General features: G+C 32.9%; 1 protein-coding gene across 1 annotated transcript in view; it reads right to left on the reverse strand.

Annotated features, from left to right (window-relative positions):
• The window catches only part of LOC108917402 (frequenin-1), a 112,487-nt gene extending 97,533 nt beyond the window's left edge, over window positions 1–14,954 (reverse strand). The window contains exon 1 of the mRNA XM_018723964.1: window positions 14,891–14,954. Coding sequence (XP_018579480.1) covers window positions 14,891–14,954 — 64 coding nt within the window. The remainder of the gene's footprint in view (window positions 1–14,890) is intronic.
• Window positions 14,955–20,066: the final 5,112 nt, after the last annotated feature.

The raw sequence follows: 20,066 nt of genomic DNA on the forward strand, positions 1-20,066 counted from the left end.
CAAAAGTGGATTTGTTTCTTTTATTCAGTAATAGTTATTTACACCATAAATGAGGTAAATATTATTTACCAGTTGAGGACACTTTTGCGCCCGAGCGGAGCGAGGGCTAACAATAGAGTCTGAGATTGGTAAATCATACTTATCTGCTACCACAGTTCTTTATGGTTCATGAAATAAAGATTAGGTTTTATTTTTTGACATTATTCGAAATCTTGCAAAGTCGCCTTGGTTGTTTGGATTTTGTCGTTTTTAAGGTGTTTATAAACAAAGCTACATAAAAGTTACAATTTTGCTAGTTTTAAATTATTATTTCTATACGAGTGATTTTCAAATAGTGCTGCCTGCAAATTTTTATTGTCCGAGAAGTTGAGAGTGCGCTACGGACGAACATGTAGAAATTTCAAAGAATGGTGCCAGAACAAAAATACTGGTGTTTCTGAAATGTCACTGCTAACATATTTCATGGAGAAGTCAAGAACTTTAAAGTCAACGGCGAGTTTTTAAAACTGGAACATCCTAAAACATATACAGGCCATTCATTCCGAAGAACATCGGCAACGTTACTGGCTAATACAGGAGCTGATGTATTAGCAATCACGAGACATGGTGGCTGGAAGCCAGCCACAATTGCAGAAAGCTGTGTTGCTGACAGTTTAAGTAACAAAAATGAAGTAACCAACAGGATTCTTTACAATGACACTTCATGTTGTTTTAATGGATCAGTCAGATAATTTGAGAAAAATGTGACAATTAGTAAATGCGAGGGGAATAATAATTATCCAGATTTTATAAATGTTACTAAATGTAATAACTGGACAATTACTATAAATATTCATTCATAAAATATGCATTTATAAATCGAAATCGCTTTTAATAATAATAATGATAATAATAATCTTTATTATGCTTATAAGATATTACAAAATAATATATAGCATTAGTCAAAACTTGGAGATAGAACACCTAGAAACTAAAGAGAGAACAAAAGAAAAAAAGACATTTACAAACATAAAAGAAAAAAAACTAACCTAGCAAAAGTATTCGGACATAGAATAAAAACATTTAACTGACAAATACAATCCTAACTTTCGTTTGAACTGGCCAATTTTTTTACAGTCTTTTATTTCGTATGGCAAATGATTAAATATTTTGTGTCCTAAGTAATTTGGCCCTTTACCTACAATTGATAATTTTGTGAAAGGTATACGTATTTCATTATTTTGTCGGGTATTAATATTGCGAACATATTTTTTCCTGAGGTAAGTTACCTCACTTACCTCCCGTTGTCCATAGCAACTTACACTTCTACGGTAAAATCCACCTACCTCCTTAAAAACAATGTGTTAATAGTCTATTTACTATAGTAGGAGCAGATAAACTATTTTTATTTTATGTCTCCCATCGAATTTTGCGAAAATTGTTCCAGAAAACTCACTTCGATTCAATCCAGTGCGATGGTTCACTCTCGTCTAGCAATTTCCTAACGATGTAATACTGTCAGTCTTTATTTATGATCCCTTTGTGCCTCGACAATTTTCTGGTCCGTCTGCAGAGAGCATTTCTCATATCTTTTAAGGGAACGCCAACCGCGTAACTTGGTACCATAAATCAATTGCTGTCGCCCTTGTAATTTGGACGATATTAACTGTAAATCAAAATGGTAGCTTCCAACAACCCTATGCGACTTTCTCAGTTGTAAAGCCACTTAGATGAAAAAATTGGTGTTGGTCTGCTATTACAAAATTTTCTCAAGGCGGTACCACACCAATTTTCCCCACAATTTAACGATTTATGGTCTTTTTGTGAGGTAAGGAATAGACATACGATTGTAACGAGCGTTCAAATAAAAACGTGGTCAAGTTGGTTCTGAAAATTTGGACGTAGGGCGTAGGGTATAGCAAATGAACTTAAACGTCATCTGTCAAAGCGCTATATCGCCGCTATCAATTTGAATATTTTCGTTTTAAAAAGCGTTTAAAATGGTGTTTTCTCAAGAACAAAAAGTGTTTATCATAGAGTCCTACTTTAGAAATGGACGCAAGATTGATGGAATATGGAAGTATTCTATTGAGGAATGTTTCATAGAATTTCAAAATCAATTTCCCGGCGTTGTTGAGTACAAAATTTTTCAAAGTGCAGTTCAGCGTTGTGTTAATGTTTTTCGTGAAACGGGCAGTGTAACAAGAAAAGAAGGAAGCGGCCGACCTAAAAAGCGGACTGAAGAATTAAAAGAAAATGTCCAACAAATAATGGAAAATGCGCCAAGAACTTCTGTACGTGTTTTATCACAAATGGTGGGAGTATCAGTCGGTACCTGCCACACAGTGTTAAAAAAAGATTTGCGTTTGTTCTCCTATCGTTTAACTTGTCAGCAAGAACTTCATGAAGTTGATTTTCCGCGACGGGCTGTATTTTGTGAATGGTTTTTAAACAACTACGGTGAACTTAATAATTTCACCTTTTTTTCTGATGAAGCCTGGTTTCATTTAAGTGGTTACGTATACTCACAGAATATGAATGTGGTCTTCTGAAAAACCAGATAACTTTTTTGTCGAGGGCCCTCTACACGCTCAAAAAATTGGAGTTTGGTGTGCTACTACTACTACTGGTGTGGACCTATTTTTTTTAATGGTACTCTTACTGCGCAAAGGTATAGAGAAGAAATTATCGCTCCTTTTGTTAACCAGCTGGAAGAAAACGAAATAAATTACAAACTTTTACTTTCAACAAGATGGCGCAAGGGCACATACGGCAGGCGAGACGATGAATATGTTGAGGGAAGTTTTCCAAAATCGACTAATAAGTCTCAATGCTGAACATGAATTTCCACCGAGGTCATGTGATATTACGCCGTGTGATTTCTTTTTGTGGCCTTACCTTAAAAACACTATTTTTGAACTGCCTATTCCTGATTTAAACCATCTGCAGGCTCGACTTATAGACAAGATTCGTGAAATTAACAATACCCCGAGCATCTTAGAAAATGTCTTTAATTCTTTGAGGAACAGGTGTGAAAAGTGCTTGGAACAAGGAGGGGGACACTTTCAGCAGCTGCTTTAATTTATTGTTATAACAAGGAGGGGGACACTTTCCGCAGCTCCTTTAATTGTTTGTTATTGTTATCACGATTATTCTTTAAAATAAAGTTATATAGTCATTAACGTTATTGAAACTGACAGCTGCTATACAGCTCGTTGAGAAATGAGGTTAAGTTGGTCGCTATAAGCTACTCCCTACGTCCAATGTGTCAGAGCCAACTTAGACCACGTTTTTATTTGAACGCTCGTTATAAATATGTTACTTAGTGGTTAATGGTAGCTTACAAAATTATAAATTTACAGATAAACGCAGAAATAACCTTGGTATTTTCGTGTGGAAAACATTTTTTTTTCCTTAATGAAAAATGGCCATGTATTGGGTTTCATCCAATTTATCAGGTTTCAAATTCAACAGCTTCGCAATTACCTATACACACATATAATGGAATGAGTTTTTATAATCAAGCTGGAAAATGATCAAAGGATACTGGTTTCCTTGTTAACCAAAATAAATGTAAATTCCGACAAACGCAACAGCAAAAAATGTTTTTTGGATTGTTGTTAAAAATCAAATGGAACAAACACTGATTTCAAATTCCTTTGAAAGATTTTTAAGCGTAGAATCCACAATCTCTCTTGGATTGCACTAGAATATTGTTAGCGTATGCTATTAAAATATGTTATATTGTTTTTTAAAAAATTAGTTTAATATCTACCTCCAGAAACTGATGAAATGAGGATATAAGCACTTCAATCGATCTGAATAATGACTAAATTGTTACTACTAGTTGTATTTTTACTTAAATGTTCATAAAAATGTATTAATTACTATAAACGGTGTTTCGGAAAAGATACCATATTATCGTTTTTGTTCTCAACACACAAAATATTATTTCGCAGAAATACGTAAAAAACAAGGTAATGAAATACACTACCCTTTTTTAAGATATGGTCAAAGATTAATTTAAAGAAATCATCTACTCCATATACCTCAAAAACAAAATTTGTTCCTAGCTTGATGACGTAACAACAGAAAGAAAATCGTGGAGACGCTTGTCGGTAACTCCTTAACAATTCAATGACGATGAAACCTTCATTCAAAGGATCGCAACGGGTGACTAAAGCTGGGTTTACGGCTACGACATTGAGACAAAAATTCAATCGTCACAATGGATGGCGACGGCGACGTTGGCAGAAATCTGAGTATTTGGTTAAACGTGATTTTTTTTTTAGCTATAACACTTTGTATTTCGAAAATCAGTAGATTTAAACACCTGAAATTACGACATGAATTTAGAGAACCAAAGTTTGTATAAATTGACGAAAAATGTAGACTGGGAGATATTACAAATACCCCTCCTCGCTAATCCTATTTCTAGCGAAACTACAGAACATGCCACTGTGTCTCAGATTTATAAGAAAACAATAAAAATCCTCATATGTGAATTTGGCATGTACGCAAAGAATCTGAAACACCGGCAGTAATTCAGTTATTGAAACGCTCGGTTTCGCTCCGCTGCCACCGAACCAACTTTCTTACTTCAATATCGAACGCCAGGAACAGACGAAAAGAGGAGGCCACCGATATATGAAAGCTGGAATTTGTTTTCCGAGTTATCTGGCGTCTATAGAGGTTTTTCGATTCAGTAGGCAATGTGTATGTTTTCCATTACCATATATGATCCATTTGTCGGGATATATTGCGAAGGTATTCGGATGTCGGATAGAAAATTCAGAAAGAGTATCCCAGAAAAAAAAATCGATATTATCGTCGGGGAGGGTAATGTAGTAAGAATTTTCTTGTCAGGCAATCATATAACCTCATAGCTGACTATCACAAAGGGATTTTTTTTCGTTATTGTATATTGGGGAGAGAGATGCAAAATTGAGAAAGATAACTTTACCGATCTGGCGAAATATCAGTTCAACATTACCAAAGCTAAAACTCTTGGTAGAAAAATATATAAACAATGTAGTGAATGAATTTGGTAAAAATGCAAGAAAGTAATTGTGTTCCTGTGGCTGTTTTTGAAGAAGCTCAAGAAGCAATTTTCATTTATTGCCATTCCAATCAAACGGTATGGTAGATGGAAAAGCTCCTCTGTAGCAGAAAGTTATGTTGAGCAGTCTATATCTAACAAACTTGATATTGCAAGGAAAATCCGTAAGGAAAATATAGCTGTTCCTTGCAAGAAGAGACATCCGTAACTTGCACAAATTCTTCATAAACTTCGGCAGATGTTATGCGTTCCGAAAATGATGGCATCAATGATACAAGGGTTATATTAACGGAAAGGAAGTTAAATGTGATAAAACAAAAAACGAAATGTCTATTACTATAAACGTAAATGTTAATGTTAATAAGTAATTTTATTTATTATAGGTTTATTATTTTTTCATTATTCTACTAGTGAAATAAAATTACTTTGTTCCACTGGTGGATAAAGTGTCACTTTAGACGGTTCATATGTGTGGATAAAATTCCGATTATAAGGTGATTGTGGATAATAGTATATTATTCAACGAGCGTATAATGATGGGTATTATTCACGAGGTGAAGTTTACGGCCACGAGCCGCAGGCGAGTGGCCTAAATCACCGAGTGGATAATAGCCATTATACGGGAGTAGAATACTATACTTTATCCACGACTACTAAATATTTTTGTTGAAGTTTTTTTTGTTTTTAGTTCGTTTTTTAACACAATTTAACACAAAATATCAAAACACTGAGAAATCTATGCACACAAACAATAATGTTGACAGGTTTGAGTCAAATTTGTTTTGTTTTAAAAGCTACTTAGATTTATGAAATGTTTCGAAAAACATGGTATGTTAAGCAACAGATATACGACACGCACAAACGAAGTCGCTGATGGCTCAGTGTAGATGCTCCTTCCCTTCCAACCGCTGGTCGCGGGTTCGAATCTGGTCTAGGAAAATTCACTTTTTTAATTTTTTTTTATATATACAGCACTGAATTGAAAATATTTAGTGGTTTACACGATAAAATTTAAAAAAACCGACTGTTTGTAGCAGAACAATATAATATTATAGCTAAATCAAGGAAGCATCTGACAGTAGTGATTAATGACTCATTAATCACTGCCGTGATTAATGGGTATTAATAAGGTCGAGCAAACAGACGTATAATGGGTACATTATACAATAGTCGTGGATAAAATATTTTTTCATTTATTAAAAATGATTTAGATTAATACTTGTATAAAAAGGACAGTATAATTCTATCTAAAGAAAAACATTATATCTATTCATATCAATCAATTCTACATACAAACATAATGTTAATGTTAAATAGTTCATTAGTTTTATGCTATGTACCTTCATATACTTGTTTGTCGTTAGCAAGCTATAGAACACGTGCCTAATAATTCCATTTCCTTAGTAAACTTTTCCAGGAAATCGATTACATGACAACAAATATGTCAGGTCTCCCAAATTGATTGTATAACATTGACGAGAATAAATGTCTAAAACTTGTCTTGGCACATAAATGTCTAGAGAATTTACCAAATGGTAATATTCACCTTTTACAACTAGAATATATCTTTTACAAATATTGAGAAAGGTAAATCAGAAATTGGTTTGTTGTGAAGGAAATCATTTTCTTGAGTCCGAGTATTTGATAGGGTTAGTACAAGTAATTCCTACATATTCTATAATATTTGACACATTTTTTTTAGTAAATGTAATATTATCAGATTATATATTTGACTGTTTATATTAATTATAAAGGTAACTAGATGGAAGAACCATATTCATGTAAATCATCAGTTGTTCTAACTTGACATAAACTGTACAGAAGTTGGTTGAGGAGTAAACAGTCCTTTATTCATATTTGGCAGTCGTATGCACACTTACATATGTCACTGTCGTACACATACGTGTCGATCGATCATTATATGTCGTGTTACACCATCATAAATTAGGGTCGATGGCAGCAAAATGCTGGCAATGACCTCAAGATATAAGTATATATATAGGCCAGTCTATTAACTTCAAATTAGGTATGTTTTGTGGTAAAGGATCAATGCATTAGTATTTTGAATATCGAAAAGCTTTATCCAACTATTTTTCAGCTACCTGTCTTTATTTATGTGAAAGAGTATTAATAATATTTTGAAATTAACCTTTATTATTTCTAAACAAAAAAAGCGACATCAGTAACATTATATCATTTGCATTTTTCGTGTTCAAGGGGTACTCAACAAAACGTGACAATCGGAGACAGCTTCCAAGTTAAACTCAGCAGCAGGATATTTTCCGCAGAATTCCCCCTCGGAATAGCACAATTCACCCCATACGAAGTGAGTCATATGTTACTAAAATATTTAAACAGGTGAACTGTACTGGTGTAAGGGGATGTGCAGTTCAGTGTTAAATATTCTACACGAAATAATAATACCGTCTTATTTGCTAACTGTCCCTGCATACAAAGGATTTTTCCCAATGGCCGTAATAACTAGGTGGGTGTCCTATGACTGTTTCCATAGAATTAAATACATATGTTTACATTACCTTCCCAATAATTGCCAATGAGCTCACTAGAAACACATCAAAAGCAAACCAACCCCCGGGCAACGCCGCCTTTTTTCATAACTATCCCCATTCCGATTATTCAGAGTTAAGTAAACCGCATGGCACGCTGCGATGTATAACCGAGCGACCCAAGAAATTAGTGTGGTAATGGCAAAAAGTGACCGTTGCGAACACGGCTTAATTCCCTCCTTTCTACCCTTTGTTACAATTTCCTCTTGTGACGCATTTTGTTTTTATTGTGGGAGCTTGAATGTTGCGGAAATTAAGTCGTTCTGTCTCCACCGGACAAATATTATAGTTGTAATTCACGTGTTTTGAGAATTTGTTATATAACGTCGTAAGTTGTGAAACAGAGGTACAGAAATATGCTGTTGCCATTCGTAAGTCTTTCTAGAAGAAAACAAACCACCTAAGGCGCCTTTTTTGTCTTTTTAATTTTGTTTTATTAAAATATGTTGATAAAAATGAACAAAAATGCTTTTTTTCAGTGTCTTCTTGGTTCTTCAATTGAGATCGTACTATACCAGTAGGGCAAAACACCCCTTATATTGAAGTAATAAATTTCTTGGCTCAGATTCAACATTTTTATTAGCTCACATTAAGAAGGCTTTGATAATATCAACTTTCTCCAATAAAAAAGTTTTGGCAATATCGATTTACTACGGCTTTTTATGTTCCTTTTACAGTCGCTGGTTGTTTTCCTGGGCGTCAAAGAAAGCAAACCCAGTGTCGAGAAAAATATTAGCAGTATGTAAATTGACTTTCTGGCACTACCAAAAATTTCACAGAAATTTAATTTCAGAAAACAGACTTTCAATCTTTTATGTTTTATAGCGAAATCTTTAAACAAACTTTGACATATCGCTCTGCTTTAGCATCTAAAACTTCTTAGAATTCTGTACGTGGAACTTTTAAATTAAAGTAATTAATTTGAACAAAATGCAAGGCACGTAGAACAGCTCCAAACCCGACAGTTGCGATCCCATTTTGTATTTACTCTCAATATTTGACTCTCAATTTGCTCCACTTGCATACACTCAGAAAAATGTTTTCAACCAATGAAGGGGAGTATCACATTTCAAAGACAACAATGGCGAATTAAACTACAGCAGTATCTTTACAATGTATTTTCCTAAGCGCCATTATCACAGCCTTCTAAATTTTTAAGTACAGACATGGCACTCGATTGATACCATCCGTCAAAGTGACATTTACAAAAAATCGATACAGCTCTACAGATATTCGTGAGAAATAAGACACATTTGTGAAATGCCTCTTTATTTATTATTAAATGTATTTACAGGACTTTAATCTCAACGAAAATGTTTCTCAGTGTACTTTATTCATTTGTGTCTCAAGCACAAGGCGTGCCTCCTGTTATTACGCTTCACCGAAACATGCAACTATGCAATCTAAATTTAAATAAGTAATACAAGTAGTTTGTCAACGGAGCAGCCACGTTACATTGAATTTAGATTGAAATTTGTTGATGTTGCCTTGCTCTAAGAGTTTGGGGGGCTGTGCTGCCCCCATTGACGAGTCGCACGTCCGACATGTGGCTTTAAACTCTTGCGGCTAATGAAGTTTGACTATAAATCCACTCTATTAAATTCTCAATTACTGGAAAGTTTGCCAATTCGTTTTGTACAAAGCTCTTTGGATAACAATTCAGCAGTTGATTTCGTCTATTTTCTTTTCAAAACGATAATATTGATAAAACGCGTTTCAAAGTTCTTCTAAAACATTAAATAGCGACTAGTGTTTTAAAAAGTCACTCAAAAATATTTTTTTATTTCAGGAGCATAAGGAAAATTCATACATGAGTTGGAGATATATCACAGTAGACAGTCGGCAAAATTATCCTTTCCAATCCTTGAAAATATCCTTTCACATTTACATCTGTCGCAAAAAGTTACAATGACAAGTTGGTAAAGTTGAATAAATTGCAAATGTGAATACAAATTTGAAGAAATCATTTTTTTTAGGTATGGGATGAGGATTCACTATTTCAACCACTGAAAATGTTTAATCTACGTGAAATTAAATTCAATCAATCAATCAGTCAATCTTTATTCATACAGTTGATCATACAATGATATAGGATATGTCAAAAAAATTTTACAGGCATTTTTTTAAAAAGAAGATACAATAAAACTACACTCAAAAAAAAGATATGTACAAAACAACACACTAAAACTCCAAATACTCCCTAACCGAATAGAAGCTGTTTTCTAAAAGAAAATTCCTTACAGCAGACATATATCTATTAAAACTTGTTAGTGATTTTATCCTAGTTTCTAATTTCTAATTTATTATAAAGAACTGCACCAATATAATATGGATTAGCTCTATACAATTCCAAACAATGGGCATCATATTGCAAATCAAGACCGTATCGCGTAAAATAGGTGTGATCGGCATTTTGGTTCCTAAAACTTGATATATATTTTTTTACAAAACAGTAATTTCAAAATATAAATACAAGACAATGTTAAAATACGTTTTGCACTAAATATTTGTCTACAAGATTCACGATAGTTAAGATGATACATTGAACGGATAGCCCTTTTTTGTAGTATAAATATACAGTTCACAGAAGTATTATCACCTGCCCAAAAAATTACTCCATACCTAAGCTGAGACTCAAATTTTGAAAAATAAAAAGTTTTGACTACATTTATATTACATATTTTTAGACAAGCGATTTATAGCAAAACAGCAAGTGGCGCACTTCACAAGTTAATATATAAAAGCTTAAAGTTGGATACGTGCTGAATTGATGTTTTATTTAATTTTATAAGGGGACTGCATGTATAGTTTGCTGGAATAGTATAAGACTTTTCACAATTTAAGACTAATTTAGAGTCTGTAAAATACTGACATAAATACTCTAAATTTAAATTTAACTCACTAATTGCTTTTTCGACAGAAAAATCAACATTTAAGTCCGATGATCTAGTACCATAAAATTCAATAAACCGCTTTCTACTCGTCAGATAACATCTTATTAACTTGTTGCATTGACCACGAAGACCATAACACTCCACCCTTTTTAGTAGAATATGATCCACGCAGTCGAAAGCCTTTGACGGATCCAAGAATACAGACAATACACTATTTCTGCATTTTAACGTTAGTGAATTGCATAATAAAAAATGCATGAGCTTTTTACTGTAATTTATTTATGTTTTCACAATCCACCTTATAATCGGACTTTTATCCACACATATGAACCGTCTAAAATGATACTTTATCCGCTAGTGGAATAATGAACAAATAATAAACCTATAATAAATCAAAGTTAATTTATTTATTCATTAACATTAACATTTACACTTATAGTAATAGACATTTCGTTTTATCACATTTAACTTCCTTTCCGTTAATAACAACCCTTCTATCATTGTTGCCATCATTTTCGGAACGCATAATATCTGTATTATTTTCGACGACTTTTATATCTATTTATCAAAGAACTTTCGTCGAGTTTCAAGATAATATATTACAATGTTAAGATCTGGATCTCAATAGATATTTCATACGTTACAAGTAATTTAGCTGCTGAACAAAAGACAGAAAAGCGGAAAATGCTATTGTGGCTCAAATGGAGCGTTGGACTTTAAAACATCTTTATAGCTATTTCTTTTAAGGCTATTATTATACTTAAGAGGGCCAGAGTTGTGTAGAATTACATATAAAAGAAAAATTTAAATTATTAAAAGTATTTGAGCCACAACTTACGAAAAATAAATTCATACAAAAATTTAATAATACCCTTCAATTACACATATTTATATTGGCATCAAAAAATGATCTTGTGATTGTTTTTGCAGTAATATTTTAACAACACTGCGTATTGACATGATGCAAATTTGGTGAAACACGAAATAGATAACGAAAAGTGATATAAATATTTGAAATTTATAGATTTAATGTTCGTATAAAGTCCAGATTTTAAATGGCGACGACAATAAAATGTTTACAGCTCTCTATATTGATTCCAGTCCTGTAATTCAAATTATTTAATAACCATTACGTGCTTTTCACATATGTAAGTAAGCAATGAAGGGAAAACATTTTCGGAATACAAATTTTACGACTGTCCTCATTATTTCCTATTTCTCTTGTACCTACGGATATATTATTGTTGGAAACTATAAAATACGGTCGTAATAAAATTCCGTAAATAAATTTAAAAATTGTTCAAGTAATAGCTATATATGCATAAAACACAATAATTCTTTAATGCAATATTTTTGAGATTGATAAAAATAATGCTTTAAGGTATCTGCATATTTTATAATGTTAAGAAAATATTGATTTTAAGCAGATATTATTGTAACACCGATTAAAAACCCCCTATATATTAACTTCAAAACACATGCAACTGCTGAAACATTGAACATACAAATTGGGCAACATATTTCAAACCAGCAATTTAATTATTACCTTCAATATGTGGAATTATCTTTGCCCCGCAGATATTATAATAGATCGATAATAATGAATTCCGTATAACACCAATCTAGAAATGCAGTTAATAAATCAAACAAACTTCAGAGCCTTATATCAATCGGTTTGTTTAGTGTTCGATATGGGCGGAATAAAAGCAATAAAACAGACTTAAAGAACAGTAATAAAATATAGAAGTATGGAAGTGGATATTTGAAATAAGTCTGAGTTTATTTTTACCATTTATATCATACAATTTATTTATATCGTGTCAACATTAAATATATTTAATGCCTCCCGGTATTTTTACTACATGGTAAATTACTAATAAATTTTACCAATGTTTTGAATCCAAAGCCAATAAACCCGGAAACCACTTTGGCAGAGGATTACATATCTGAGAGCATCAAGCCTCTGAATAAAACCATACAGACAAGGTTGTTCAAGATTTGATGAATTTTCACGTATCTTTCGAATTTTCTAGTAAACATAAATTCCATAAAGTTCCAGCCACAAGCAACGGACAATGAGATGAACAGATACCCGGAAACCTAACCACTTTCGGTAACAGTAGCGACAGTCGAAATCCAGAGACGGAAAAGGTAAAGAAACAACAGTGAAGCTCCACCTTCGAGAATTGGCGGAACTATCAAGATACGTGGTCGAACGTCTACTTTGGTTTTCCGCCGGTTATTATAAATTAAATTTTTAGCACTTACGAGGGTACTTACGGTCAATCTCTACTTACAATTAACTAATGATCCCAGATTCCCAGAGAAAACTGAGAATACAACCCAAATGATTTCGCTTCAATTCACGAGGATAGCTTCCTGAACTTGTCCCATGCCCTGGAACCCTTGTCAGCCTAAGAATTAATCTATATATAGCATCTAACCGAACTTCTGATAAGATCTGACGGGCATAGCGAGAAAACCATACATCTCTCATCCCGTCATTACTATATTAATAGTTCACCGAAAGTTCTGTATATCAAGCTCGATCCTGATTAAAATGTCCTTCCTCACTCTTCCTGCTACATTTAAATTGTGTCCCAGGATAATACTATCAAGAATTATTTTGCTATTTGAAACAACAATAAAAACAACTGGTAATATTCATAGTCCTGCCATTAAATAAGCGAAATTCGCTTAAAAATAATATATTTGATAGTCTGTAACTCCGTTGTTTTAAAACGAATCTTGACGATTTTTTTTAACTTAAGGCTCTTTTCATAAGCTTTCCGAATATATAATAATATATAACTATATCGCGCTCGTGCGTCGTATATTTTTATTTTGCAACTAAGGCTGAAAAATAAAAAAATCCAAGTTGCAAATTTGAAATTTAAAAAAAATGTTTGATTTCAATGTACTATTATGAAATCTACCATGAAGAAAATCAGTGCGATTGTGGAAGGTCCTCGGGATTGTCCAGTCCACAATTAGTTAACTTGTTTATAAGGCCATAACTTGTAAACTATTCAACTTACCGATTTCAGAGTTATTAGACTGTGATAGGGAATGAGAGGATACGATGCCAAAACGTTCTGGTAATGATAACGCAGTTTATAAATGTTTAATTCAAAAGTCATAAATAAACTTCTTCTGTTTATAACTTTTGATCTAATCAATATTTTTTGACGCTGGAGGGCTAATTTTTTAGGTCTTTTGAAGACGAAAAAAAGTACCTTACTGTTTTCTCGTGGAAATGAACGGAAAAATGTTATAAGCGAAAAACGTGAATTTACGTAAAAATTATACAATTAACCAGTCTGTAAACAATCTTCCCCCCATTTTTATGACTGTGGAAACTAATGTGTTATTGTACATAATATTTAACATCTATAGTGATAAATTCAGCTTGCCTAAATTTAATGAATATGATAACTGAGGTAATTATTATTAAAAAATAAATCGTTTATTTATTAATCTAGTTAACATAGCAATAAATCTATTGCAAATGTATGTATAAATGAAATTATTTGGTAATTTTCTGCATTGTCGAAATCATCTACGTCAAAACAGCCTTTACGTCTATCCAAATCTGTTAATAGATTTTTGGAATAAACAACTTAAAAATTTGATTAACACCTAAATATACGTACAAAGAAAATTTATTTAGTAAATTAGCATCTATATTTTCTATAAATTACCACAGAAAATGGTGATTTACGAACGTCAAATATTTTTTTAATTTCCTAAAGGATTCTTTTTTCGAAGTGATATTTGAAAAATATTACTTTAATTGTATTGTATTGCTTCAATAATAATTAAAATCAAATATCCTCTTAAAGACGCATTTTTCTCATGAAAATAACACGAGATAACATGAAATAAGAAGGGTTGCTTTAAAGATACAATAATAATAAAATAAGTTGTATTCTTTAATTTGAATCTTTACTGGTTAAAACAATATTTATACTTTATTGTTTATTCGTAATTTTGACTGAATTTGGTAAATGAATATTGTATGCATAAAAAATAATAATTGTGTGAAAGGGAAATGTATTTATTTTGGTATTAATAAACTTTGATGCGTTGGAAACAGAATTATGTCATTAAAAGTTTGAAATATGAAGTTGAAAGCCTCACTCACTCTCACATCCCATTATTTACTCTCAGAAAACAACCAGGCTCTAAAATAAGTTTTTTTAATACACCAGAGACGCCCTGCAAAAGAGATACACATCTCTAAATGACCACATTACAAAATTAAGTCCGTGGGTATGCCGCTAGCCAATTTAAAAACTTTTTAATAACTTCCCCGCAACTCGACCCTCCAAAATTCTCGCCCAACTCCCATCATCGAAGCTTATAACAACTAAAAGCAAAAAAAAACTTACAGTAAGTCGCCGTGGTGAGCCTGTCGATGGTCTCCTGCTTTAGCTTGGAGTTTTTCTTGCCCATGCTGGAACAACAAAGCGTTTAACGTTAACGGGGCGCGGGAACGAAAGCGCGACACTAAGGGGTAGTTTTTGGCGGATCGCCGTCGACGAGGACCGGGAGCAGAGCGGCGACGCTTGCGCCCTCTCGCCAGGAAGTCCGTCGCGGCGCTGGCACGCCACTTGATACCGCGAGGATCAAGGATAACGCCCGGCTTTGAGGAGGCTTCGGTCTCTTATGCGGTTCTTACTCTCAATTTTTTTCAAAGCTCGCGTAATACGAGTTAGCCGGACGCACATTGAGAGCGTTTTCGTGGCGAGTCCGTTCACTAACGGTTAAGTTTTTGACCTACGTGACTTCTACGTATTTTGCGCACAGTCTCAGCTACACACTCTTCGTATTTACGTTCATTATAACATGTCACAATGCTGCCATTTCCTCGGAATGAAAATTGTGCACAATTCAAAATCTGCGTTATTTGTGGGACAACCTTTAGTTTGAATTCTTTTGCTGCCATCGTTTTATTGTTTATTTGACTTCAATTTCGTGCAAAAACTTTTCATCCTGTTTCTATGATGGGCGCCTGTACAAAATTTCATCAAAGACAGAGTCTCTTTTTTCAATAATTCGTATTATGATGTTGCCTGGGTAGATCCAATCTCGAAAAAGACACAGATATTTCTCCGTTTTAAGCAGTGAGAAATTGGAAAAGCCATCACTTACAAGACATGTACCTTAGAGGCCGTAGAAAATGGGGCGATATGTTACCCTTACGATTTATTGGATCGGTGCTGGCTTGACGGCTGTAATATTTCAAAAAAAAAATACAGGGGCTATTTAATAACCTCAACACATTTTTCACTGGTAAAACTAAAGTTGTAAGCGTGATACCCACCAAACGTTTTATAGACAACAGGCCCATCGGAAATTTTCAAGGGGTCATTTGACCCAGCATGAATTACATACTTATAAATCAATACTACCACATATAATAATAACTTTGGAAACTATGCCGTCAATTCTTGTTGGTACAGGTGAGTACACAGATAAGCTAAACCTGTCCACCAAGGGAGGGGGCAAAACATTTTTGTACCGCATTTCTAAAGTATATAGGTTTTACAAAAAAAATGAACCTTGCAAATAGCAATACCGGAAGCTAGAAAAATTTTTGATTTTCCGAAAATTTTGGCCCGGGTTTTGGTGATTTATTACAGTACTAACTAGGAATTTTCAAAATATTGTAAATTTTCACAATATATTTATTTGTTTTTTAATTCGAATTTTTAATTTGTACCATTAATTATAACCGGACATGATTTAGTACGATATATAAATAAATACGATAAATCACCCACAACCGGGCCAAAATTTTCAGAAAATTGAAAATTTTCCTGTATTTCATGCTGGGTCAAATGACCCCTTGAAAATTTTCGATGGGCTTGTAGTCTATTATTAGGAGAGATACGATTGTAGTTTTAATTTACAGAAAACTAAATCTGAGGAGCTTTTATTTATTCGAAAGAACTGTTTAAACTACACAAAAATAAAACTATATGAATGTACTCTAATTGCTGGAGAGATTTAGACTCTACATCCCCAAAATTTTAATTAAATTAAAACGGTTTTGTACCCACAGTGAATTTAATAGGACGGGGTATGTGCTTACTTAATGGAATACATACCTATATGCGTATCCGATATTTAAATACAATTTATTATTCAAATATTGTTTCAAACCGTTAGCAGTGAGAATTTTAGTGCCAAAACTATTACTTCCAGCGGTCGTTTGCAAATATTGATTTAAATTTACCAGCTGAATTATTCCAAATATTCTACCGAATATATACAGTTTATAACACTAAATAGTTTAGGATTGCTCGGGTTATATTTGTTGTTTTGGAAATTAGTTTACATTGTGAATACATAAATAGCACTGCGATACGTAGACATTGAAATCATGTTAATATTTTAGAGATGTTAAGTAGAGAGTACTCGGAAATAAAAAAATGAGGATAAATTTTACATACATCGTTAATAACATTTATTGATGATATTAGTTCAGTCAATGGCCATTTTCCCGTATAATTTTGTCAGATAGCACCTATTTTCATAAAAATTTGGATTTAGGTTCTACTTATCCTCTACTTCAAAGTTGACTTTGTACCCGGGGTTGCTTTTACCCTGGGGGTGGATGCCACCCCTTCTCGGGGGGTGACAAATGTTTCATTGAAAATAACTCCAGGAATGGATACATCAACTAATTCTAAGCAACTATTGTTCTATAAAGTTTTTTCTCAAAGTCAATACTTTTCGACTTATTCGCGAGTGAAAGTGTAAATTTTTTAACCAAAAAAAAAACACTTTTTTAGACGGCTTTTTGCGAATAACTCAAAAAGTAAGTATTTTATGAAAAAAATCATTCTTATAAAAAATGTAGCTTATAAAAAAACAAAAAGAATGGTGTATCTATGGTGTCTGTAGACCCAATACAAGCGGAATAATAGCTTGTTGAAGGTTGGTTCTTATTCTTCAAACGCCAAAATTGAAAGTTTGAACGTGAAATAACCAAAAACCAATGTATTTTTCAGGGAATGCTCATCGAACCTTTTTTACAGTGCTTGAAAAAACCTTTATTTTTTTATAAAAGTCCCTAGCATCAAACCTAAGCGAGTTATGATGAAAATAAAGTTAGTCCGTATTGTTTTCGGCGACAAAAAACATGAAAATCACCCCCTAATTACCACCCCAATTGAAAATAATAGTTACCACTTTACAATTTACTTTATTTATGTACTTGTATTATGCTCTAGAAGTTTGACCGGTTTAAAGTGCTTAGTTTTGAAAAAAGTTGAGCCTGAAGTGAAAAGAAATTTTTTGTATTTTTGGAAAAAATTGTCTTTTCTTCAAAATAACTCAAAAACTATTAATGATACGCAAAATTTTGTGTAGAGTACAAAATTGTAGGTTTTGCTTTTTTGAAAATTTTTTATTTTTTTTTCTGTAGGACAAAAATTAAATAAGATATGGCCCTTTAAAGTTTACATATGTTCGTAAATAGCAACTTGTTCAAGCCCTTTCAACTCCAACCCTTACAGAAATAAGAGCTGAATGAAAATTTAACTTATTTGATCTTATAGTCCTTGAAAAAACCTACAAAATGGTTTTTTGAAGGGCTTGATAGCATAAAAATTAAGGGAGTTATGGGTAAAAAACCAATCACATATTTTTGTACATATCAGAACACGTATATTGAAGCATTGATAAATACACATTCATATATTTTAGGCACATATGTATTCACATCTATTCACACACGTATATTTTGAACTAAAAAAAAATTATAACTATAATTGTTCGATTTTTTCTGCAAGAATGGTTTTTATAAGGGTTGAAACTTATAAATAAATAATAAAAAATTAAAACAGTAAAGAAACCTTAATTTAATATCACTATATGATTAAATTATTGCAAGTTGCTGAATAATATTTCTCAACATTATTTTTTAATGATTACTGTCATAGCGGGTGGTTTTTAGGGATTGACAATTTTCAAGCCAACATAATTACTTATTTAAATATGATTTCAACCTATTACACGCTCGAACCTACAATTCTATAATTATTTTCGAATAGGGGTAGTTTTCACCCCTTAAAAAAGAAAAAGCAACCCCCGGCACAGGGTCAACTTTGATGTAGAGAGTAAGTAGAACCTAAATCTAAATTTTACCTTCAGTGACTGGACTATATTAACCAAAATATTTGGAGGATACAAATTTTTACTTATCTGTTTTGTAATACGGTTATAAAAACTTTTAATAGACAAAAAATTACATTCAACATTCGTAGCATATTATGTATAACCGAATATGAATGAAAAATTCGGTTCATATACAGGGTGAGTCCGGAGAATTGCACCAAACCAGGAAGGATAATCGCATAACAACATTTAAATTTTTCTTATTATTTTGATGATAGAAACCATTCCTGGAGTTTGATGCGATCCTCCCAACTCGCCCTCTATATAAAAACAAATTATTTCCTATTTTCTAATCCTGTGAATTGCAGAAAATTTATAACAGCCCGCGGTTTCTTATTGCATACGCTCGAAACGAACAACACGCTTGGTATAACAATTATCTTTCATAATGAAACTCGTTTACTAAAATATATCAGTGTTAGGTTTGCACTAGAGCTTTTGTTATGATGGTATGAAATCCACAGAAACAGATTAGTTCCTGTATAGAATAAAAGGACCCCCTCAGATTTCGCTAATTAGCGAGTAGGTATTCTGTATGGTATATTGAATTAAATCACAGTTGTTTTAAAATGGATTACAAAGTATAATTAGTAATAAAATGGACACAAAATATACGTTTAATAGTATGTCTTGGCAATCACCTCCCCATTTAAGGTATTAGTGGGCGAGGGAAGAGAATAGGTATTAGTTATTATTACATCTAAGGCATCAGAGACCGTGTTAAGCTTTATCGAAGCTTCGTAGTGATAATAGACTCGTGGTCTTCATGGAAATCAATAGGTGGTTCCTCAAAGTTTCTCATAGTGTCGATCGACGTGGACCAATACGGAGCCTTATTAAAACATTATTGTAAAATCTCTTCATTGTCTGAATATTATATACCTTACGTCTTTCCTACTTAAACTCAGGGAAATACTTATAGAGAATAGAATTTGATCGATAACCAATTTTATATGCAGAGTATACTAACACGAAGACTAACATTCTATACGCATTTGTCACTGTGTTTGTTCAAATATGAAAAAACCTAAATACTTTAGAGTAACAGTTCTGTCGTCTCAGGATATTAGAGACTCCAGTAGAGCTAGTACTTGTTTGTCTGCTTTAAAACTCTTACTAGTGTCATGCACAATATATCGCAATTTACATTTTTGACTGAAAATATTTAAAACATGCCAGAATAAAGTTAAAATATATGGAACGCCACTGGACGAAGTAAGTACTTTGGCTTATCCCGACATCATCTAAGGTCACATTTGAAAGTTGCAACAACTCCTTTGTGGGACTAACGATCAATCCCTGCAGCTACATAGCTCTCGCAACGACAATGAACTCGGGCGATTTATATTCCGTAGCCGCTTACTATGCGGAGAGTATCGA

The sequence above is a fragment of the Anoplophora glabripennis genome, unplaced genomic scaffold (assembly GCF_000390285.2).
Source record: "Anoplophora glabripennis isolate ALB-LARVAE unplaced genomic scaffold, Agla_2.0 scaffold4, whole genome shotgun sequence".
Taxonomy (NCBI): domain Eukaryota; kingdom Metazoa; phylum Arthropoda; class Insecta; order Coleoptera; family Cerambycidae; genus Anoplophora; species Anoplophora glabripennis.